Below are 23,750 nucleotides of genomic sequence, written 5' to 3' on the forward strand. Positions count from 1 at the left end.
GTATCTAGTGGTGAGGATGCAGATTGCAACCAGCTGAAACTTCTTGCATGAGCCAAGTGTCAGCTCCTGGTTACGATTACTTCAATGTTTATTGTTTAGGAGGCTTTTACCGGAAGCTGAATTATCCACAGGTCTATTCCTCTCCAGATCATATGGACTAAGTTACTAAAACTGGTAAAAACACAGAATGAAGCATTTTTGTTACAAATTAGTCTTTTTCCTTTGCTGTTTGGCTCGTTGCAGATGGGCCTGTAGCCCAGTACTTGCTAATGCATGCTAAGTTTTTTCTCTGGTAATTCAAGATCCAGATGTTTAGGAGGTTTTGACCAGGAGCTGAATTATCCACAGAGGTCTCTTAAGCTCCAAAACAAATGGACCCAGTATATTAAACCGATAAAAACAAACAAACAAACAAACAAAAAAGCAGTTTCACATTTAAAATCAGTGTTTTTTCAATGCTGTTTGGCTCATTTTTTCTCTGCTGACTTAAGCTCCAGATGTTCAGGAAGTTTTAACCAGGAGCCAATTTATCGACCAAGGCCTCCTGTTCTCCAAAAAGGAAAAACAGACCCGCTGATTTAAAGCGGTAAAAATCACTGAATACAGCAGTTTCACATAAATAATCTGTTTTTCTGGCACTGTTCAGCTTGTAACTGATTGGTTGCCAACTATGGTTGCTGATGCAGGATGCGAACAGCCCTATCTAGAGCCAGTGTTTGATTTGTATGTTTTGGGCAACTGTAAAAAAGCTGCAGTGCGAAAACGTGGACTCGGAACAAGGACCCTCTCCCTTTGTAGATATAAAGAGCTTTTTCTAAGGTAATGGAAAATGCAACAAATTTAGTTTGTGATATATAGTGATTATACACCAAAAAAAACACACTTGTTTTATCTGTTTTAACCAAAATATCCTCCTCAATCCTACACACTGGACCTTTAAACATTAGCCCATGAAAACAATAAAAATACATGTATCAAAGAGTTTTCATTTTGCAGAAATGTTTTAGAAGACATGTATCAAGTTCCCTTGGGTAACTGATATCTTTATAGTTCAGTTAGAAGGATTTCTAAAAGATATCTATGAAGGTATAATATTTCTTTTTTTGCATAACAACATCTAGATGTAGAACTTAATGTGTGGGAGGATCAAGAGGGTGCAGAGCTGATTCAAACTACGGCAGTGCTGAAAGAACATCTGATTGTAATATCTACTGCATATCAACTCTATCTACAGGGAAAAGAAGGCATTCGTAGAAAGCCAAAGCTGAGGGAGACAAAGCAAAGAGCTACTGTAAATACACGGCAGCACTACCAGCACTATATGCACACATACTACACAACAGTGACTGCTGAGACACAAAATATGGCGGAGATAAAGCAAACTACAATGAATGAAGAGGACTAAATCGTAACTGCGTGGCATGTGAGCACACAGTACCGTGCATGGCGGGAAAAACTGAAAAATCATATTTGAAATTTCATGCCGTTTAAACTGAGCCCATTTGTTCTTTGTTTGTGCTTAGTTTTCTTCTTTTTGAGCCAATAAAGTGAGAGCTTAAAAAAATATCAAGAGGAGGCAAATAATAAAATAAACATTATTTGCCTTTGCAGATTTAGTAGTTTTATAGTTTATCATTACTCTTGCCACACTAAAAAGTACTTGTTATCACATGCCATTCAGTAAAGTCAAATGTCCTTTATAAATTATTTTGTGCTGCTCTGACATAAACTACAATGAGCACAGATTTTCATCATTTTGAATATTTATTCTAAGATAATCAATCACTGAAAGCTGTAAAGTGATATAAATTAATAATGAAGTCACAGTTTAAACATCAATTAATGCCTTAACACAATAAAAATAATATAAAAGTGTTAATGACATGTCTTTGACTTTCTTAGCTTAGAAAATATTTCCCCTTCCATCTCCTATATCAAATCATACTCTGCCTCCCTGCTATAACGTGCATATAAGTGGAGTTTCTCACCGGTCTTTTTCTGCGTGTGTCTCTTCCCAGCCTCTCTGAAAGCCACCAGGGCCCTGAAGTAGGCTCGGAGAACCGCCCAGCGGAAAGTGGCCGACGGGTCGATACCCATCAGCCCGCAGATGAAGGCGTTCTTGCTGCTCTTCAATAAAGCCACGATGTCCGGTCGCATGTGGTCTGTGTTCTTCTCCCTGAAATCCTGTGTGTTTGTGTAACAAAGATAGACAATGAAAGTCAATGGTATTATTTCTCTATTTATTTGTCTTATTCTGTGAAGCAGTTGCTCATCTTCCTGAGGTCCGCACATTAACAGATGTCCAAATAAAAAATAAATACAGTCATGCAGAGCAGAGCATTTTTCCCGCCTGTTGAATTTGACTTGCAAATCTTAGTGATTTAGTCATTCTCACTTGATATTTGGGCTTCTACCCTTAGAAACTAAGTAGACTATGCATTTATTTTTTATTTTTTGTCTTTTTAAAATTGTGTTTATTGTTGTTACTTCTTACTTTGTTGTGCTGTAGCCTACAGACAAAATGAATACTCCTAAAGTCCAGTTATGATATGGAAGAAGTGGAAAGAGTATATTCCCTAGAGACTTATTTTTTTTTTATTTAAAATTGTTAATTCATCTCTTTAATGTTATTAATTTATATCAAAAGCAAAACACTCCATGTGCTATGTTTTTTTGTGTCTACACTGTAAAAAACTAGAAAAATAGTTCATTCTGTAAAAGTATCTAACCAAAGATGACTGTGACTGTTGCTAGTAAGTAAAACCAAATAAAGAAAATGTATAAAAAAAAAAATTAAAAAAAAATTATTAACAACATGAATCAAAGATTTGTGGCTGATTTTTAGTTTTGTTTTTTTAAAAAACATTTTTAACTGGTTTTGACATTGAAGTGTGTGAATATGTGAGGAAAACAAAAACTTTCCCTCCAACAAGAAAATCTAAAAAAACCCCCAAAGTCATACTTCTCTTTGTCAAATCACCGACTCGGTGTGGAAGCGACGAATGAACACTGACCTTGACCCCGTACTTGACCTTGCCGGCGTAGTGTCGGATGATGAAGGCGGGCTCCATGACAGCAGGGAACTCGATGTAGCTGTTCCCCTCATGCTGCCGCTTGAACTTATCCAACAAAGTCTGGTTGGTGGCTTGAGGGAAACTGAAATAAAAAAAGGACAGAAGAGTTTCATTTAAGGAACAGCAGGTTTTTTCATTTATTTCAAATATTAAAACACATCGAGAAAGGAGCTCTGCTGGGGAAATCACCCTCCAGATGCACTTGTTTAAAGCTCCAAAATACGTCATGAATGCTGGAGTATAAATGACACTGATTATGTTTGACACAATCGTCATCAAATCGTCCACAAAGAACAAAATCAAAGACTTTTCCATCAGTCACAACAACAGTTACTACAACAGATCTCATTGTGGACGACTGGAAACGTGGCGAGTTATCTGATCTGTAACCAGTTCTGACATTTTATCCTCTGACGCCACAGGTTGAGGATTATCACTTAAAGCTGATCTCGGCTCAGATTTCCCTCCAGTTCTTTAATATCAAGAGCCAGCGATTCTGCAGAAAATCAACAGCTCACAGGAAGAGAAGAGGGGAAGAATGAGACACCGGGGGTTTTTTGGATCGGGGTGAAAACTGAGCTATGAAAACAACACAGCCGAAAGACTCGGAGCTTTCCAGCTTTTCCGAGTGGGAGGAATTTGATTCAGTGTCCAAACGGAGAAGAAGGGGGAATAAAGCAGGAAATACTGTTAGTAAAAATAGTCACATTACAGTCTTGAACCTGAAAGGATTAAATTTAACCTGCACTTTAAAGGGTTTACATTCTGCTCTACTCCATTTTATGGTATTTTAAAGACATTACAGGGATTATATAAGTCTAAAAACATGCACATTTAACACAAGTCAGATGCTTTTGTTTGAAATATGACAATATTTCTATATCTTGCAGAACTGCAAAATTGGCAGTGGGTCAATTTGATTTTTCATTCACTTATGTCAAGACAAAACCAGATTAAAAATCACATTTAATCATATTTATAGTAACACGAGCTTTACTTCACTGTCAGTTTCTCTTGTGAAACCTCAAAAAACTGAGCGCTGAAAACAATTTATGTTTTGCAGCCAGCATAAAGCTTGTTTAAGTCTGTTTAGATGGATTTAAAGCTCTGAATTTTGCTTAAATAGGTGGCATGTGTGCATCACTCATCAGACGTGGAGAAATGTTAGCATTCATTTGGAGTTTAAGGCCACTTGACAAATGACAGCCGATATGCATTCTCCTTGGGCTGCCCCCCTGAGAGTCGGAGATCTGAATCGTCATTGGGAAACCTTTCAGTTGACTGAGATTTAAATCAAGTCGAGCAGTTGTTTTCTTTTCTTTTCTTTTCTTTTTGTCAGTCAGTGTTCAGTGAGCATCCTGGGACATTTTGGCCCCCAGATTTGCTGCATAGTGATTCGTCTTCACTTTCATGCTGCTCTGCTGTACAGGCAGCTGCAGACCCAGAGTAAGTCTGAGTGCGACGGAGGAAGCTGCCTGGACAAAGAGAGTCGTTGCTGGTCAGGCTCTGATATAACATTATTTTATCCCTTTTGCTTAGAAGTGGCAAATTTACAGTTCACAACAACTTAATATGATGCAGCCTCTAGCTTTTGCTTGATTTCTAGTGTCAGCAGAAAATACAGTTTATATGCATAAGCTCAAAGGGCTAACTTGTTTTTGTTTTGTTTTACATGAATGTTGCTGTTAACTTGAACATCCCACCGAACAACATTTAAACTTTCAAAACTGACATAATTCTCAGTCAGGTTCAGCCCTACATTCTCCCTTGATTTCTTTTTATCTCTATCTTGGTCTTCAGAAGGGGTAAATATCCATCTTTTTTCACCAGTGAGTTGTCTTAGTCTGTCTGCAATTTGGTGCTGAGGAAAATAATGACTCAAAAGCTCTGCAAGGCAAAAGAGTTGGGTGACAACACCGTGGCTTGGTCAATACAATCAACCCCTTTCACAGTAGGTTGGTCTTTTTTCTTCAGTTTTTAAGTAAACACATATATATGACGCTGTAGCAAACAGTTGTGTTATATGGTTCATTGATGCTGAATTACATTTTTTTCGTTTGCTTTTTTGTCGGTATAAAGTAAGACAGGTGCAAAGCAGAGAGAGGGAGCAGAGTAACATCCAACAAAGGCCTCCTGCTGAAATAAAATAAAGGATATTGAAGCTACATTGCGTGTGTCTCAACTGTCAGGACGGCTGCCAAGTTTGTTTTAACCTGCCAGAGGCACTTGACGGCTTACCTCACAGGATACACAATTAGTTTTCTCAGTCAGACAGGTGGAAAGACTCACTTGCACTCTTCATCCAGTAAGTGGAACAGCGCTGTGGGCTTCTTGCTGATCAGGTTGATGCAGCCTGTGTTGTCAATGTAGTCGATGTTATGCCAGCTGATGCCCTCTGCCCTGTACTCCTCCTGCAGGAACACACAATGCAAACAAGCAGCTCCGTGTTAGCGATACCTTCAATAATAATAACTTGCTTACAAGCATTGTTTTTTCTAGGAACTGTTGATTTTTTTTAATGCATTTCTTGCAATGAAGCGACCATGTTGGCAGCTCCTACTGTACAAGAACAATGCAACATGTCTTATTTCGTCATATCCAGATTAAAAAATAATATTTTTTAAGCAGTTGGAAAAAGAAGACAGATGCAGAGCAAGAGTCTTAAAGTCTGGAAAAAGACTCTAGATACCCATAAAAATATTAATTATCAACGTGCCATCAAAAACAAACAAATGGTCTTATGCGGGCTGAGCCATTTTACATTTTTCAATCAAAGCAACAATGTTTGTATGGCTGCTTTCATGTCGTCTTCCCGGGCTATAAAACACTCTTCAGATCTTGCCTCCGCCTCTCGGTGGTTTAATAATGAGAGAAGCATTCAGAGCATTTATCATTTGTTCTTCCCCATACATGTTGTTTTCCTGTGTTCCTGGGAAAGAGATTTAACCAATAAAGACCTTAATCCAGAGGAGGTTCAATAAAAATCACTGGAGTCTCTTCTCTTGCTACCCTACAGTCAAGAAGCTGGAAAAATGAAGTTAATTACTAATAAAATTGACATGAAGAACATAGGAAGATGATGTTCATCATCCGTATTTGGTCTAATAAAACCAAATAACTGAGTGCTGATATGGACAAAGTTTTGCAAACTGCACTCAAAAGGGGCTTATTTCTGTTTGACTTGTGTTGCCGGCTATTCTTGTAGAAAAATGTTTGACATTAAGATTGCAACAGTTTAAGAGAATCAGTCTGCAACACATTTTTCTTTTGCACTGATTTGTAGTTTCGCTGAGCTCTCTCCACACAAACGATCCAACTGATTCCATTTGACTCTTGACAACAAAAGATTTATTTAATTGCCCTCCCCCCTGAAAAGTGCAGCTGGCTCGTCTTTGGGATATATTACAATATCAGAAACAAGAGCAGTTTTATTTTGAGACTGTGTTACACAAAACAGCAACAGTGTCGAGTCAGTGGAAAAACAACCGTCTGTTCTTATAGAAACATTTAACGCAGCAATAATGCCAATGACGGGATGATTGTGAATGCTTACTTGAAGTCCCACAGTAGCACAAAAAGACAAGAGCCAAAAAGTCGGCAAACTGACTCAATCATGTAAAATAACAGAGCAATAAATATTTAAAGGTTGGCCACCATAAGCTCCTGGTCGTACCAGACCGAGTGAGGCTGCAGCAGCCAAACATGCGTGTGTACTGAGTACTCAAATGACCAAAACGCTTTTCTAGATATATTGAGATATTTTTGCTTTTTTTTTACATTGTTTTGAGTCCTTTATGTAAGTTTCAGACACTGTTTAATACTCTGTTTTGTTGCATGGCTCTTTCTGTCTTTTCAGAAAAACATAAGCTAAAGAGAGAAATAATTTCATGGTATAAACAACTGCATCAGCAAATTACCATTTAAAGAGGTATTGGTTTATGTTGTTTAGTGTCATACGTGCACGCCTGTAAAGTTAAAGCTGTCTGTCTTTTCATTCTTGCACAATATCAACATAAACGTGATGGTTGTCTCTGAATGAGTGACTTACTAATGACAGGTTTTCAGTCTTGTGTCGTTTAATAAACACTCATGACACACACAGGCTGGAAACTATAAAAGAAACACCTGTGCAATATAATCTAATTCAGCACTTCTGGAATAAACATTTGTGAATCTTATAACATTCAATTTATGTGTCAGATGTTGCTGACTCAAATCTTTGGTAATCACCGAGCTGTGGTTTGTGGGGGTGTTGTATTGGATTGCATTATATTGCACAGGATACTGTATCCGCCTCCTCGACATGCCTTTAAATCATCTTCTGACTACTGCTGTGATTCACTCTTTTTTTGACTCCACCGACAATAACACATTTCCAAAAATCTGCAGAATCAGCTTCCGCACAACTGCTCTACAGGTCTTCATATTTTTCTTTTTCTTTCATTCATTTATCCCAATAATTATAGTATAAATAATAGCCTATTTCCTGCGGTTTTACATGCCTCTGTCTGTCATCACAACTTCAATCAATGCTTTTTTATGGTGTCTCTTTGGGATTGAATAACACCTGGTTGCAACAACAGATTAACATGAAAAATATGAAACAATCCATTATTTCCCCAGGAAATTTACTTGAAACCTTAAACACACTGTGCCCTTAAAGCTTGCTCAATGACCATTGTTTATAGTTTATGTATACGTGTGTGTGTGTGTGCATGTGTGAGTTTTCCAGGAATTACTGAAGCATGGAGGGATTTATGATTTGTGCAGTAGACATCCTGTAAATGACAAGCCCCAGGCCTTTACACAGTGGCCAAACTGTGGAATTACAACATCCGGGTCCGTTACATGAAACCACAGGGACAAAAAAAAGAGACTTCTTTTTCCCATAGACTTACATTGAGGGAAAAAAAAGTTTTTGAGCGTCACAACCCACACAAAATCCCACGCTTCACTAGTGAGATTTAATCCATTCAGTCCAATAACATTTGGAAAATTTAGAAGAGCTACACAATTAAATCATATCTATTTCCACTCAAGTTGGAAGAGGGTTAAATCGGACGTTAGCTCTTTGGCTGTCTCTAGTGCGCATTATTTATGTTCCCCTTGACACAGAAGATCCGGGTAATTTCATTCTGCAGAAATCAAGTTTTTTTGCATATATGTGCCACTGAGCAATTTTATAAGAATTTTATGAGAATGAACCTCCAATGCTGTATCCAGTTGTCTTTATACATCCATGGTAGATTAGCAGTGACAGGAGGATTAGATGAAATTTACCTTCAGCTATTCTTTTTAACTTATTCTTTCCATTCACATTTCTATCATGCAAATCCTCTTTCTTACCATCATGCTAACAGATGTAAATGTTGGCAAACCAATTGAAAAAGCTAACTCATGATTATACTTTATTATTATAACATAAATATTATTATACTAACATTCTCTTTTTCCATTTTATGTCTTTCAACAATTACTGGCAGAGAGGTTGTTTGAAAAGGTTGGAAAATAGAGCAAAAGAAGAAAATAAGTACTTTTCTGACCATCAACGCGCCCTTAAGCAAACCATTTAGTCCCTAACTGCTCCCAACAGAGTGACTCACTGGTCGACAGATGAATGGAAATACACTGTATGTAACTGTAGACGAGGGTGTGAAGCTGGCTTCAGCAGAAATATGAAGCATGCCAGCTCTTGGTCAACTTATCCCGGTTGAATCATTTTCAGAAGCTTTTCAGGCTTCCTCTGTGGTGCACATCGATTTTTCCACACTCAACTAATGCATTACTGTATCTACTGTGCTGCAGGCCATTATGAATTTAATAGCTTTCCAGTTTTCTCTGATCAAGTCTTTGGTGCAGTTTTTAATCAAGTGTTATGACATCAAAACTCAAATAAAAACAAGCTGATAATTTCACAAAAAGTACATTTTATTCTATGATTGGGCTGATTAAAATCTCGTATGTGTGATTTAAATAAACGCGACTGAAAAACTGTATGGGCAGTTTGATCTATGGAAAATACAAGAAATCAATACAGTTGACATGCAGACTGTGTGTAGTGGCGGTCAATACTTGTGACTTTTGCTGCTTGCAGTGACTTTAGTTTGACTGGAAAACTGAATGTGTACGCTGTAACAGTGTTTTAGCCATCAGAAAGTGGACAGACATCAGCTCAAAGTGCGCACACAGTGGGTCTCATTCATAAGGTAAATTCATAAGTAAACCTGCAAGCAGATCTGCACATCAATCACTTTGGTATTAAAAACCTAAACTGGATTCATGAAAACTGTGGAAAACTTGGATTTGATCGTAGGCACGTGTGTAGTTCATGAATGCAAATCAATCGCAACTTGACATTGTGCTCCTGCTACTCAGCAACATGTATACATCCTGCCCATTAATAGCTGTATAAGGAGGTGAAAATGACTTTTGATTAGAGCATCCTGTCGACCTGAGAACATGCCACAAACAAAGACAGAAAGAGAGAGAGAAAAAAAAACTTTTCTGACACTGAGAAGTTATTTTAAATAAAGTGGAGTTGAGAAAGATATTTTATCTTCTTCAGGCTCAGTATTTCAGAATATGTAATGACCATACAAATTAAAACAGCCATCACTGATCTTTGTTTTTTAACTGAATCTGCAATTTGCCAACTGTTATATTTCTGCTCTTTCTACTCTTTTGTCATGTTTAATGTATGTGTTTCAAAGGCATCTGCATATATTATAACACAACAGAGCAACATACATATTAAAATTGTTATTTCTTATAATGACAAGCAATATTTATCTGCATTCCTTATTTACACAAGCTCTGCGAGTGGTCAGAGGCAGATTTTGTTAGTACCTACGAACAGATCGTAGGTGCTAAAATATTGATGAATGCTAGCATACATGTAAATTTCCTTCTGCTAACACTTTACATACAAATTTGTTCTGCTCATGTTTCATGAATGAGATCCAATGTGTGGGAGCAAATGCTGCTTCACACATAAAGCCAATGATAGACAATATGTACGAGCAAACTTTGTACTTTAGGTACAGTACAGTCTGGCATACTGGAGTATAACTACTGCAGAGAATAAATCCAAGAACGTTGTTTCTTAACATTTCGATTGCAATTTTTTTATATTGCTTTATCTAGTATAAAAAAAAGAAAAAATAGAACAGTAAATTTCATACAATTATATGTCATATAATTGACTACTCGGGCCTTAATGCCCACTAGGTGATGAAGAATATTGCTCATTGTAGGCCTGACAACAAACTTAAAATGAGAATTACAAAGCTATGAAATGCTTTACATTTAAATACTTTAATATACTATGAAGACGACATTGCAGAAGTGTAGCACCAACTCTCTAGTCCCCCCCTGGCTAACACCCTTATCTCTTTCAGCAGTATTGCCAAAGAGGCCCTTTAAAGCATAATTGTAATTGTTGTAATTATAATTGTAATTTTCTTTTTTCCATAAAAATCCAGTAATTCTGTCCCATACAGAGCCCCAAAATATCTGTGAAAATCTATAACATTACTGGTCCCAAATTACAAGACAACATCATGTTCAACACCCAATCGCTGCTTCCCCCTCTAGGCACACATTTTTAAATAAAGGCTGCTTGTTCAAGCCAAACAGGGTGTTAAGGTGCTCTTTAATATATGGATGTAGATAAAACCTGGAGCACGAAGGAAATCCAATAGGACCACTAGGAATATAGTAATGCATCAAAAAACCAAAAAAAAAAACATGTATGCAGTTTCATTTTCAGCATGCATCATAAACAGAAAACAGCAGATGCATCACAGGCTACATTTAAAGACACAAACATTGTGCTGTGGCCGACTATTTTGCTGTAGGCTGGCTCTTTTTTACCCGACTAAGTGGAGTAACCAGTAACACAGGAAGTACTGAGGGATTCTGAGAAGTATCAACAAACACTGGAAGCTGAAGTGTCAGAATCAATGAGAAAAATGAAAAAAATAAAGGTAGGTTTTTGTAATGGTCTCCTTCCAGACCATAATGAAATATTTGGTCTGATTTCAAACATGTTCTACAAGTGTTTCAAGAAAGAAGCATTGGGAGCATACAAGGAAGTGTGGAAGAAATGGGTTGTGACAAGACTTTTTGCCACTAAAACTATACATTTTTATTTTTTCCAAACTATAAAAAACAATCTGTGAATAAAGTTTGTGTCATGTTCTTTGTTCCCTGTATTAAAACATGCATGCTTGACAACACGTTTGCTTTATGAAGCTTTGACACTTTAAATCTTGGGTCATTACTGGCAAAAACCGTCAGATCGTACGAAAAACAAACACTTTAACATAGCAAATCTGACATATCCTTAATCTACAGCACAATATAATCCTATATTTCACCTCCAAAAACAAAGAAGCCTTTGAAGTCTCTTCTCATTAAAAACATCTACAGATTACGTCTTGACATATTTATGACGCGGGGGTTAGGCAGGCCTTTGTACAAAACCGGAATGACTGAGGTTGCAGTCGTTCATGTCAACAGCCCGTCAAACATGTCAGGGCAGGTCTGCTCATTCAGCCAATCTCAAGGTAAACACACTGTTCAACGTACAGGAAAATCTTACGGATCATGACTTTAAGAAGCCTTTTGAAGTTAATCAGCTCACTTAAGAGAACATACATCCTCAGCCGCGGTTTAGAGGCTAAACTGAGTCATACGGCTGTCAGCCACCTTGTTGCATAATGTGATGAAGAATTCCTCTATTGTTTCGGTGTCATTGTAATGTACGTGTACTGCGTGGTGTGATAAGCATGAGGGATTTCCTTAGAAATGGTCACAGCTAGAGAACGTAAGCTGGTAGATTTTACAGTGTGTTAAAATAACATAAACGCAGGAGCTCAGAGGTTCAGCTCCCAGCCAGGAGCCTGAAACAGGAAGTCAGGTCCTGAGAATAAAACAAGAATATTTAAGAGTCGTCTCACCTGCTCCAGTTTGAAGATGTGCTGGTTGAAGTAATGCTGGAGACGTTCGTTGGCAAAGTTGATGCAGAACTGTTCGAAGCTGTTGTTCTCGTAATCTTCAAACCCGAAAATGTCGAGCACTCCGATGGACAGGATCTGAGGGAGACAAAAAAACACAACATGAAAACATTCAATCTTTCATCCAAAAATTCATCTGTATCAGTACTTTTTCTACTCTCCACATAATTTTATTATTTTAACATATTTATTTATTATTTTACTTTGTTCTGTTATCCTTTCATTGACCTTTTATTTACAGTTTGAGTATTTTACTTATCTATTTATCTCCCTATCTGTCTATCTATATTATTACCAGTATCATTTTATTTATCTATTTATTTATTTTTATCTTTCTATTTATAAGTTTTATCCTGCCTCTGGTGTTTCCTCACCTTTAGTAGCGTTTTTTTTTTTTGTTTGTTCTGTTTTTTTCGCGTGCTTGTGTGCACCTAACAGTTGCAGAGTCATTAGTAACAATTTTAAGTCTTTGAGTAACAGCGATTGTTTTCCAACTAGAATTTCATTTTCAAACATAATACAAATATTTTGTCCATGACTAAGAATTTCTCAGACTAGAACTTGATGTTGAGTCTAACTGAAAGGGCTGAACTCTGTTTGTGTCATCTCACCTTGGTGGTCTCCTCCAGGTCCTTGATGTTGAGCAGAGCGTGGTTGATCCTGAAGACAATCCAGTCAAACAGAGCGCTGTACAAGGACTTCGCCATGGAGTCTCGCACCGTACCAGCCTGCACATAGAGAATCTCTTTAGTGTTACTCCCATCAGTTTACTACATTTGACTGATTTAATGAATATTTCACCCACAAAATATCTGTCTTCATGTTGGTTATGTATATGTATTTTGTTGAAATTGGTAATGAAACTTCATGGTGAACGAAGAATCCAATAATTGCAAAAACTCTTGATGAATTTAAGTCATAGGGGTCTGGATTTAACAACAGCAAAACCATAAATAAAAAACATCCATTAACAAACTCACACAACTCGTTAAGTATAATCCAAGCCACATTTATCAGTCGTATGTTCAGTTCTTCCCACATGCAATGCAACACATGCCATTTCGCTAAAATCTAAATATTTATTCTCATGCAAACAGGAGTAGTGTGCCTGGGCTACTGAATGTAATGCACAAGCAGAGTTCAAACACGCACGAGCCGATGTGGTACTGTTGGATAAAATAGATTTGATTATACTGCATGAGTTGTGTGAGAGTTTATAAAGAAATGTTTTGAAATAGTTTTACTTTTTGTAAACTTGGTCCCCAGTGACTTTAATTAATTAAGAATATTGGCCATTTTTGGACTCTTCGACGTAAGAGGACGTTTTCATTATGAATTCAAGGTAACACTGGGTGAATAACTGAATTTTGCGGGTAAAGTATTCCTTTAAGAAGGCAGAAGTCTAAATTTTTCAACTGTTTACATGTACAGTATAATATTCGGGAAAGTATGTCTGTCTCATTTCTGTCCAGAGGTACCAAATTCTGAGTTCTACCCATTTCCTGTACTGTACTGTCTCATCTAACATCTAGCAAGAAAATCCCCAAAATGTGAAATTATACTTTGAAGTCTATGATGCGTATTTGTGCAGATCCAGAGGTTTGAGGAGTCATCCATTACAATACAACTCCAGACATCCTTCCTGTTTCTACCTGCTCACACTCCACACATCTGTGTTATACATTACAGCTTGGCCTTGTTGCATTGTACTTTAGTGCAGGTCCAGCACACAGAAAAACACAGTGACTGGAGGCATTTAAAGATAGAAAATAAAAAGGATTTATATTGAAGGTCAACAATTGAGACATGAAGTCCCAGACAACACTGGCCTCCGCCTGAAAAAAAGGTTATTTAAAGTGGAGTCAAGATGTGCAGACAGCTGTATTTCTCCTTTGTAAGTAAATATAGTTTGAGTGTAAATCACATCCTCACTTTACTGTCAGCAGCCATTACTCTCAGAGCTCTTACTGGAAAATGTAATGAGTAATCCTGAAAGGCAAGGAGAATTTATTTATATTGAACACTTCACACTAAAACACAACCCAAAGTGCTTTACAGATTAGTCAAGTCAAAGTTCATTGTAGGCAAATCACAAAGCATGCCCCACAGTGCTGTAATGATCTATAATGTCCAACATCACAAATCACTATTAGCCTCAGAGGGATTCACAACATATGACAACAGGAAAAAATCTGAAGAAACTAGACAACTGTACCGCCTAAAATCATCTCTAGTGTTGAGTGAAGCTTTGCCACAGAAGGCACAGACATGTCGGCAGACTGCACAGTTCAGTGCCACAGCAGGGCGTCCCCGGGCCATTTCTAATGCTATTATTACATTAGGTGACTCATGAGATCTGCCAAACCGATCAAGTGTGGCACAGACAGTACGATCTGCCAAGATCTGCTGAACGAGGCTGCAGAATGTTAAAATCTCAGTCATGGTCTAATGGAAACATTAGCGTAGACATACACTAAATATACAACATATGAGGCTCTGCTGCTGGGAACGCCGACATGATATTCTCATGGCAAACAGTAAATATTTGGAAGATATAGAAGACGATATAGTGTGCTGGATTAATGTTGTGTTTTCTTACATAAACACAGAGACAAAAGCTTTCTTGCTAAATTATTGAGAAAACTTTAATTCCCGTATCCGCTGGAAAGATTTGACCTCGCTGCAGCTAAAGGTGAGCCGTGGACTTCAGAAACAAAACAAACCATCAAGTGGCTACTCAAAGTTAAAATTCCTTTGTTTCTAAATAATTAACAAGGATATTTTTAGCAGCCAAAGACCAAATATGCCTTCCACGAGTCCGGACAGATATTATGTTGAACCCCATACATACTGCGGTCTAATGACCCCATAAGCTTTTCATTATTTAGAGGAAGTTGGATATAAAACATTGAAAGGGAAACAGCCTCATAACTTTGACCAAATGGAGAAAACTCATTACAGAAACGCTCAGATTTCTTTTGAGGTTTTGGAGTGTATGATTTCAGTTAACAGGCAGTGAGATTGTTGTGACAATTAGAGCAATATTTATACAGAGACCACCCAGCGAGCTACCAAAACAATCACTGTTTGTTCATATGAAATGGCTCCTAAATATCCAACAGGCCGTTATGAGGTTGTTTCGATGGGAACACGCCGCCATCTTTTGGGAGAGTTTGTGGTAAAATTACTGCTGAGACAGTTTCTGTGGGTGAATATCGAGAGCTAGAAAATACGAAAATCATGCAACTTAACTCAAAGTATGTGTTCAAGAAAATGTTTAACATTTGGCATCACTGGAATAAAAAACATTTAAGCATCAAGTGTCAAAACTACTGACACTGTATCCATGTTGTTCCCGCTCCTCCTTCAGATGGCTCTCATCTACAGAGCGTGACGTGTGTTTGTTTTCAATGAAAACTAGAGGGACTTGAAATGCCTTCCCGTCTTTCAAAACACACTGAAGGACTCTGTGTATGTGTGTTAGTCAGTGTGTGAGTGTGTGCACATGTGTGTTCATGTGTGGTCACAGACGGAGAGAGCTGCAGAGAGAGAGAGAGAGAGCAGGAGGGGATCCAGTACTGGTGCACGCTGTCCTCTAAACACAGCCGGGTCAGACTGAAGAGACGAGGCTGCTGCGCCGTTATTGAGTTGGAAAGACGCCTCTAGTCACACTACAGACTGTAATACTTTATCTTAACGTTAAAAACTCATAGAAAAACTCAAATATATTCAGGTCTGACTCACAGAGTGAGAACAAACTTTTATTCAAGTGGGCATACTGAGTATGCTTTTTTAAATTTATTTTTTTTTTAGTAATTCAGGGGTAGTTTACACGGCAACAGTTCTTGCATCAAATGTTAAACTTTTGTTGAAAATTGACCTTTTGTTCATAGGATAACAGCGTTTTTGGTTCCTGAAAACGCAAACTTTTGAAACCGGGTTCCAGAGTATAAACTGGGAATGTGCAGATCCTGTGAGGACGATGATGCTGTGGCTGCACTTTGCGCGTGGTGTTCTTCTATGGTGTTTCATTGCATCACCAACCATGGCCTGGCATGCATAGTACAGCATTTTCGGTTGTTTTTGGGAATCCGCGCACACGAGGATCGTTCTCACAATTTAATCATATGAACACATTTTTTTGTAAAAACACAAATGAAAGACTTTTCTATTTTTTGTAAGCCCGCTCTCATCTAAACATACATTCTCATTCATATTTACAGAGTAGGATGGTTGCTATTGCAATCGTAGCGGGCTAACTTTCTTATGAACCTCTGAGTAAAAAAAAAAAAAAAAAAAAAATATACTTATTTTTATTACCGTCGCTTTTATTTCACTGTTTCTTCTATTGTCATTAATCTAATGTTTGTTGGGACATTAAGTGACATTGCTGTAGCTGCCTCAGAAGAACAGCTGAGAGGCAGAGAGACTGTGGGGATAAACCAGTTACAGATTGCTGCAGACTTGAAAAGCCAATGAGTGAATATAGTTCAGGTTGTAAAGGAGTCTGGAGCAGCACTCGGTCTGTCTATGAACTTGCCAAACTATTTCTTAAGTAAGTAAGATCATGGACTGATAATGATGTGATTCTGTCTGGTCAAGTGTACTTGACAGCAAGAAAGCAGCAGACTGATTTTTCTATCATGTCTAAGGAATTTTATATCTGAGACTTGCATCTAAATTTGGTGGCTTTTCTGTATCTAAATGTCTAAATTCACCATGTTTAATACTGCGCACTCATCTGATATCAACTGTAACATGTCTACTAGGAGAAGCGTCTCACCTCGGCGAGTCTGTAAGGAACGATCAGCTTCTCTCCGACAGTAACTGTCTTCCGCGTTGTCAGAGCTTCAAACAGCATCTCTTCTTTGACCTGGTTGTGACAACATTGAGAGAGAAAATGAAATAAGTTCGATCTTCACTGATCAGATGATAAAACCCATCATTCCCATCATCATTTTGCAGAATAACAGCAACAGTGTGTGCGGTGACAACAGACTCCTGGATCATCACAGAGCTCCAGTCAAGCTGCCTTTCATCGTTGACAGTGTTTAAGTGCTTGTGTGCAGCTTGAAGAAGTGCTTTAAAAAAATCGACAGTAGCAAAATACTCTGTTATGAAAACTGTCTTCGTCCGGTTAGCAGAGAAGAGACGTGACAGTCCTGCACAAAGAAAGACTTTGAGAGTCTCGTCACTGAGTCGGTTAATATTCCACCAACAATAATGATGTAATGCTAAAGTGAAAACACATTATTGGATAATACAAAGTTATCACTTGTCATGTCAACATGAGGCTCCCTTATGGACTCATCAAGTACCTTCAGCTTCAAAGGACATTAAAGTCAAACTTAGGTGAAGAGTTACATGCATAGTTTGTCCTACACCTTCCCAACCTCATTTGAAAAATTAACACAGTATGTGACTCTATGAATGATAAGTCTTGTATCTGTGATCAACACAGAAGTATTCTGTCTAGAGCACAATAAAATAACTTGGAGACAGACAGTTAAATACACCGTAAACTAATAAATTCTGTCAGAAAAGTCTTGTGCACGCTGAGAATTTAATTTTTTAATTACTGGATGAAAAGGAGTCTTTGTTTGCATGACATAAGGTGACCATGTTTTAATTTATCAAAATTTATTTCATAGTTCATAATTTCATAGTTATTTCATAGTTAGTGTAATTGTGAAAGGAGCCTTTTTGTGGCAACATGAACAAAAAACCCTGCAGTAATCTTCTGGTGAAGCACAATTTTTTTTTAAGTCAAAGAAAACTCAAAGCAATAAAAAAAACTAAAACAGATTATTCTGCAGTACCTCCAGCAGTTCTGAGACGACAGGCAGCACCTCTGGGTTACAGATGTCAATCGAGTCGTCCCTGTAGGTTTTCCTCTTGTAGCGGATGTTGCCGAGGTGAAGGATGGCCGACAGCAGGCTGAAGATCCTAAACAACAGAAACATTGAACTGATTAAAGCACTGCAGGACTTTTAAACAGCGGACTCAGGAGGTGATGTCAACGTTACAGGTCAGATATAGTGTACGTGGATCACGCTAAAGGTTTAATGAAACTTGGCCGGCTTTCCTTAGCTATTTTAAAACCTTTTTATTTGAATAATATTTAGCTGTCACATACAAAGCCAAGACTGGTTACCTCTATTTGTCTGGTTTATTCGGTTATTTGACTTAAATTAATTAATTAATTTCTCCATTTATTAGTATTATTATTACTTTCTTTCCCTATTTTGGTTATTGTGTAAAGCTGGATGGCGTGGGTGGGTATCTGTGTAAATGACAAACAAGACTGTACAAGTATTCATATGCCAAATGATTACATTTTAAAAACAAAAATAAATAAATAAATAAATAATACTGCGGACAGAGTCTAGCTGCAGTTACTCTCAGTCTGTGGAATCCTTTAATTTTATTAGTACAGACTTGATTGAAAAAAAAAGATAAAAATGTAAATTTACATTATGATACTGGTGGTGATGATGAATGTAATGGCAAATATGAGGAGTTTGAACTGTAACAATACTTTCTTCCATGCACAACAAATCACAACAATAAAGGGAATTATTTTGCACATATTTACTTAACGCTATACTGTTACGTGTTGTTTATTAAGAAACAGTTATTAACAATCCATCTATTTATTTTGTTTATATATGTTTTGAGAAAGGGGCAGGTAAAATAAGACATTTTTTCTTCTCCCTGCTCTTTTTCGAGTGATTTTGAATCTAAATCTGATGCATGTACATCACCGGCATAAGTAAAAATGAAAATGAAACGAAATTTCCTCTGAACTAGTGTGTCTGAACGATGACAGATTTATCAGTGAAACAATAAAATTGCTATAAACACAGTCAGCTAAACCTTACAGATCATGAGGAATTTCGAACAGCACAAATAATGTTTAAGGCCTTAAAATGACCTGCTACCAGGAAATTACAATTTAAGGGGGAAATTTAATTTTAAACAGGATAGTGCTCGTACCACTAAAAAAAGTTTTTTTATGTCAGTCTTTGAAGTTAAACTATAGAACAGTTTTAATGTGGAACTAAGCAATCTCCTGACATAGACCAGCAGGTGTTTACAGGGTTAATGTTTATTTATTTTGTTATTCTATATTTATCTTCCTCTTTTTTTCTGTAAATAATTATGAAAAATGGTGGATATTTGATTTTGAATGGTATTGTGCAAAACCAGCATAACAGAAAGTTCCATGTTATTTACATATGATGAGGTCGATCACACACTTATTGCGGTCTTGTCCTGTCGTGTGTGTGTGTGTGTGTGTGTGTCACTCACTGTTTGCGTGTGGAAGGAAGAAAGCCCACCATCTCCATGGCCAGCTGAAGCCTCTCAAAGTCATGCTTCAGGTCTTCTCCTTCCACTGTGAAGCAGTCCTACAAATAAAAAAACAAAAAAGTAGAAACCGGGTGTCATCAGCTGTTACGAAACAGCAGTCTGGACGTCAAAAGAACTAATGACGAGTCACTTTAAAGGACTCATACAGACTGTTGACGTTCACAGTGCCCAAAAGTTTTTTAATGTTTACAGAGTGTCGAGCAAAGATGCTTAAAATAGTTTTTTAGTTTACTTTGCAGCCGAAATGAAAAGAGTGGCCTAAAGCAGACAGAATGAATGACTCATACTAAAATAAGCTATCATTAAGGAGCTCAGGGGTCAAACGCTGCAGTCTGACGTGCAGAGTGATCAGCAGCGGGTGCAGGTTCTGCTCATGTAGTGGAAATTCTGGCCTGGCTTCCCCCTTTAAACCAATCCACAGAAATTTGGCACGCTGGTAAAAGAGCTGAGAAGAGCAGCAGTTTATGGGTTTTCCTCCATTTTTAGTGGACGACACACTAAACTAGGAGTTTGATGCAACAACAGTGTGCAAACAGGCATTTCTATGCACATTTTATCGTAGCTATCATAGTCATTAGCCTACTTAAAAACAAAAAGCATTAAATACAACAATCAAAAAACAGAAATATGTTTTAAATGCACATGCAAAGGAGATAAATCTGGATCTGGATTAGTTGTTTATGACAAGAGGAAGAGTTTTTTTTTTTCTCAGACTGGGACCACATGCTTTGATGTAACTACATAACTACACAGTCGTTCACTGCATTATACACCCACCGTAATGTGAGCCCTGCTCTCTGCTTTATGGGCCCATTCCACTATGGCTGCCATAATTATCACATACCGAGGCCTCCGAAACACAAACACTCCAAACATGAGACTCACACTTACACCAACGTGCCTCCTTCTCGCCGCCCTCGCTCTCTGCTTTCATGGCAGAAACTCACACTGACCCGTGAGTGACTCTGGTGTTATGTTTCTATAGCAGGAATATCTATATTTATTACTAAAAGGTGGCTTTAATTTATTCTTCTTTCAAGTGAAAACAATCTTTCAGTGTAGTAAAAGGGTGTTGGATTCCAGATGTAAATGTTAAAAATGAAACAAAATAACACTGAAAAAAAATCCATTAAAATACATCAATTTGAAATATTTCCTCTGCCAACATGTAATAACATTTGATGTCGTTTCTAATACAGGTCATGGCTGCAAGGCTAATCATGCTACAGCCACTGCATATTTGTAGTTTTTTGTATTCATTATTGTCAGAGCTTATGTTAAGTACATTGTGCATCTCACAGTATTATCAGTATTCAAAAATGAAGTGAGATAAAAGTGTTGGAAAATTAAAGAATTAATAAAATGTAACTCAAGAATCAAAGAGCACTGTTACTCACACCATGTGTTAATAAATAAAAAGGTAAACACCTACCACAAACCCCTCCAAAATACCAACACAAATCACAAAAGACTTTTTGATCATTGACCTTCAATCAAAGTGTTTCTACTGCAGAGTGTGATTTGAATAAGATCCAGGAATTGAGAGGTGAGGGTGTGTCTTTGTGTGTCAGCTTGTGGTAGCACAGAGGTGTGAGCGAGTAAATAAACTGCAGCTCAGCCGCAAACTAGCCGGTGAACAATGAGGAAGGTCTGTGATTAAAACTCAGCCCATTCATTGCTCAAACAGTCAAACGTATCGTTGCTGAAATGCATTATGTTCTATTCAGGCAACTTACAGCACAGATACTGTACTTTGAAGACGTTTGGTTCAAATCTGAGTCAAATCTTTAAGAGCAAGACTTGTGAAATTTTTTTGTTTTTCTCATCGCCAAGTTTATTTCAATTATGATTTTGATATTTTGATAAATACCAACAACTGAATGCAGATGAATGGTTTTAAGATGCTGCATTTGCTGCCAACTCCGGAGCTCCCCGCCCTTGCCGTGAGCCAAGATCCGGCGGAGATGTAAAACGCCATATCAATGACACAAATCACATCATGTCACATCATCATTGTCACAAAAATGTCATTTGGCATCATTGCTGGCGCTAAACACGACATCAACAGAGCAAAACGTGCCATCTCACATCATCCATGGTGCAAAACGGGTCATTTCACGTTATCAGTGGCATAAAATGCCTTCATCAATGGCACAATAATGGCAATCTTGTGTCATCAATAGTATAAAACCCATCCTCTTGCATAATCAGTGGCACAAAACAGGTAATCTTGTGTCACTGATGGCATGAAAAGCATCATCTTGCATCATGGATGGCAAATAACGCGTCATTTCACATTATTGATGGTGCCAAACCGGTCACCTTGCATCATCTATGATGCAAAACGGGTGATCTTGTGTTATCAACGCCACAAAATGTGCCATCTCCCTTCATCAGTGGTGCAAAAAGGTCATCTTGTTTCATCAAAAGCATAAAACTCGTCCTCTCGTATCATCAATGGCACAAAACAGGTTATCTCGTGTCACAGATGGCATGAAAAGCATCGTCTCGCGTCACTGATGTTGCAAAATGGGTCATCTTATCTTATCAATAACATATAATGCGTCATCTTGCACCATCGAGGTTGCAGCTCATCTTGCATTATTGATGACACACGTAATCTGGTAGATTTTGGAACCGGAAGCTGACGGCATGGGGAGTGCTCCTACGGTATTGATCTGCACTCTGTAACTTAGTGAGGACTTGATCATCAGCGTAGAGGATTTCACTATCGCTGCAGTGAAGACACTTTACTGTCAATGATCAAAAAAGTCACACAGCAGCACAGGCAGCTACAGTGGCCAGGATATGACCAGACATACCAGCATAACTCAGAGAAGCAGCAAAACCAGGGAAAAGCAAAAACAAACGGAGCTTAGATAAACACTACCCAAACCAAACCAGGAAATATCCAAAGAGCAACAACACAAGCAGGAGGAGGAGGAGGGGAGGGGTGTGTGCAGCTGAGCAGGGGAGAGTGTGGCTTGAGCTGCAAGTGCTCAGGTGACCCAAACTCTACTTGTTGAGGTTTCTCCGACACGTACAGACACACGGATGGCACACACACAGATACTGACCGGTTCACTGTCACAGTAACTGTCCCAGTGCAGTTGGTGGGTTGACTTTGTCATCTGGAAATGTTAAGGCAGAGTTCACAGGAGGGGCGAGGTTATGGTTAGACAGCAGCATTCAGATGGAGACACAAACTGTACAATTAAACACAGATTTATGTGCAACCAACAGCAAGGAAGGATGCGCTGTTAAGATGCAAGCGATGGCTGATCATTACAGTTCTGTTCATCACATACAAATAAGTAAACACACACAGACAAGTCAAACATTCAAAGCAAACAGACACTAACGGAAGAGATGGACGCACGTGAAAAGCATTCACATAGACTTAACAACAAGCACATGTCATGATTTAACACATTCAAGGTACTAATGCAGGATGAGACGGTGGAAGGAAACCTGCAGATTTATAAAACACATGGACTTTAAGGATTCAGATTGCATGATTGGCTTAACTTGACATTACAGCTGACCATTTTTAAAGCACAGCAGAGATTTGACTGAGTTCCTTCTGTTAAGGACAAACTTGCATGGGAAACTTGAGATATGAAATCTACCTCGGCATAAAACCTTGTTTTTGGTTTGCATCCAGTTTGTAAGCAAGAGTTGTTTTACAATTCTTTATTCAAAAAGGTGGGACCATCTGAGATTTCAGATTCTGCTGTTGAAAAGCAACATTTAAGCCCCGTGTCCACCAAAGTGTTTTTTCCCAGCTGAAAATGCCAGGTGCTTCTGAGGAAACGCTTAGCTGAAAGTGGCAAAAAGTGCACTGGAGGCACAGTGTTTTTTAGGCTGAGATGTTCGGGTTGCATTTGGTTGCTATGATGCAGAATATCCAGGGAAGTAAAAATGTTGGGACGAGAAAAAATTTGTTAATATCAGGGCTGTCGGCCTTAATACCTTTATCACAATGCAATTAATGTCCATGATTAACGCGTTAATTTTTTAACTGCGTTATTCATTGGCCAACATTCCTGTCTTTAAGAGGCGGTACTGGGCTGAGTTTTGAAGTTGGAATAATGAGTCTCTCCTTCACAAACACACCCACTTTATTCTAATCTCATTACATGTTTTGCTGTCATTTGATTCCCAATCAAGACAATCTGGTAAGAATTGCTTTACCTTGGCAATATGAACTTCAAAACTGTTTTGAAATGAAAAGTAATTAAATTGAAAACGTGATTAAAAAGAAAATGCAATAATAGCGATTCATTAC

At 38.0% G+C, this 23,750-nt stretch overlaps 1 protein-coding gene across 10 annotated transcripts in view; it reads right to left on the reverse strand.

The window, feature by feature from the left end:
- myo9aa (myosin IXAa) overlaps window positions 1–23,750 on the reverse strand; it is a 141,086-nt gene that overhangs the window by 37,251 nt on the left and 80,085 nt on the right. For 9 of the 10 annotated variants that reach the window (XM_042491039.1, XM_042491047.1, XM_042491031.1 and 6 more), the window contains exons 6-14: window positions 22,540–22,593; window positions 19,403–19,500; window positions 17,911–18,037; window positions 16,875–16,964; window positions 12,703–12,819; window positions 12,035–12,169; window positions 5,364–5,485; window positions 3,015–3,156; window positions 1,989–2,184 (exon numbers count right to left, since the gene is read on the reverse strand). In XM_042491039.1, coding sequence (XP_042346973.1) covers window positions 1,989–2,184; window positions 3,015–3,156; window positions 5,364–5,485; window positions 12,035–12,169; window positions 12,703–12,819; window positions 16,875–16,964; window positions 17,911–18,037; window positions 19,403–19,500; window positions 22,540–22,593 — 1,081 coding nt within the window. The remainder of the gene's footprint in view (window positions 1–1,988; window positions 2,185–3,014; window positions 3,157–5,363; window positions 5,486–12,034; window positions 12,170–12,702; window positions 12,820–16,874; window positions 16,965–17,910; window positions 18,038–19,402; window positions 19,501–22,539; window positions 22,594–23,750) is intronic. The other variant, XM_042491017.1, reaches the window with a different exon arrangement.

This window comes from Plectropomus leopardus, chromosome 1 (genome assembly GCF_008729295.1).
Source record: "Plectropomus leopardus isolate mb chromosome 1, YSFRI_Pleo_2.0, whole genome shotgun sequence".
In the NCBI taxonomy this organism is placed as follows: domain Eukaryota; kingdom Metazoa; phylum Chordata; class Actinopteri; order Perciformes; family Serranidae; genus Plectropomus; species Plectropomus leopardus.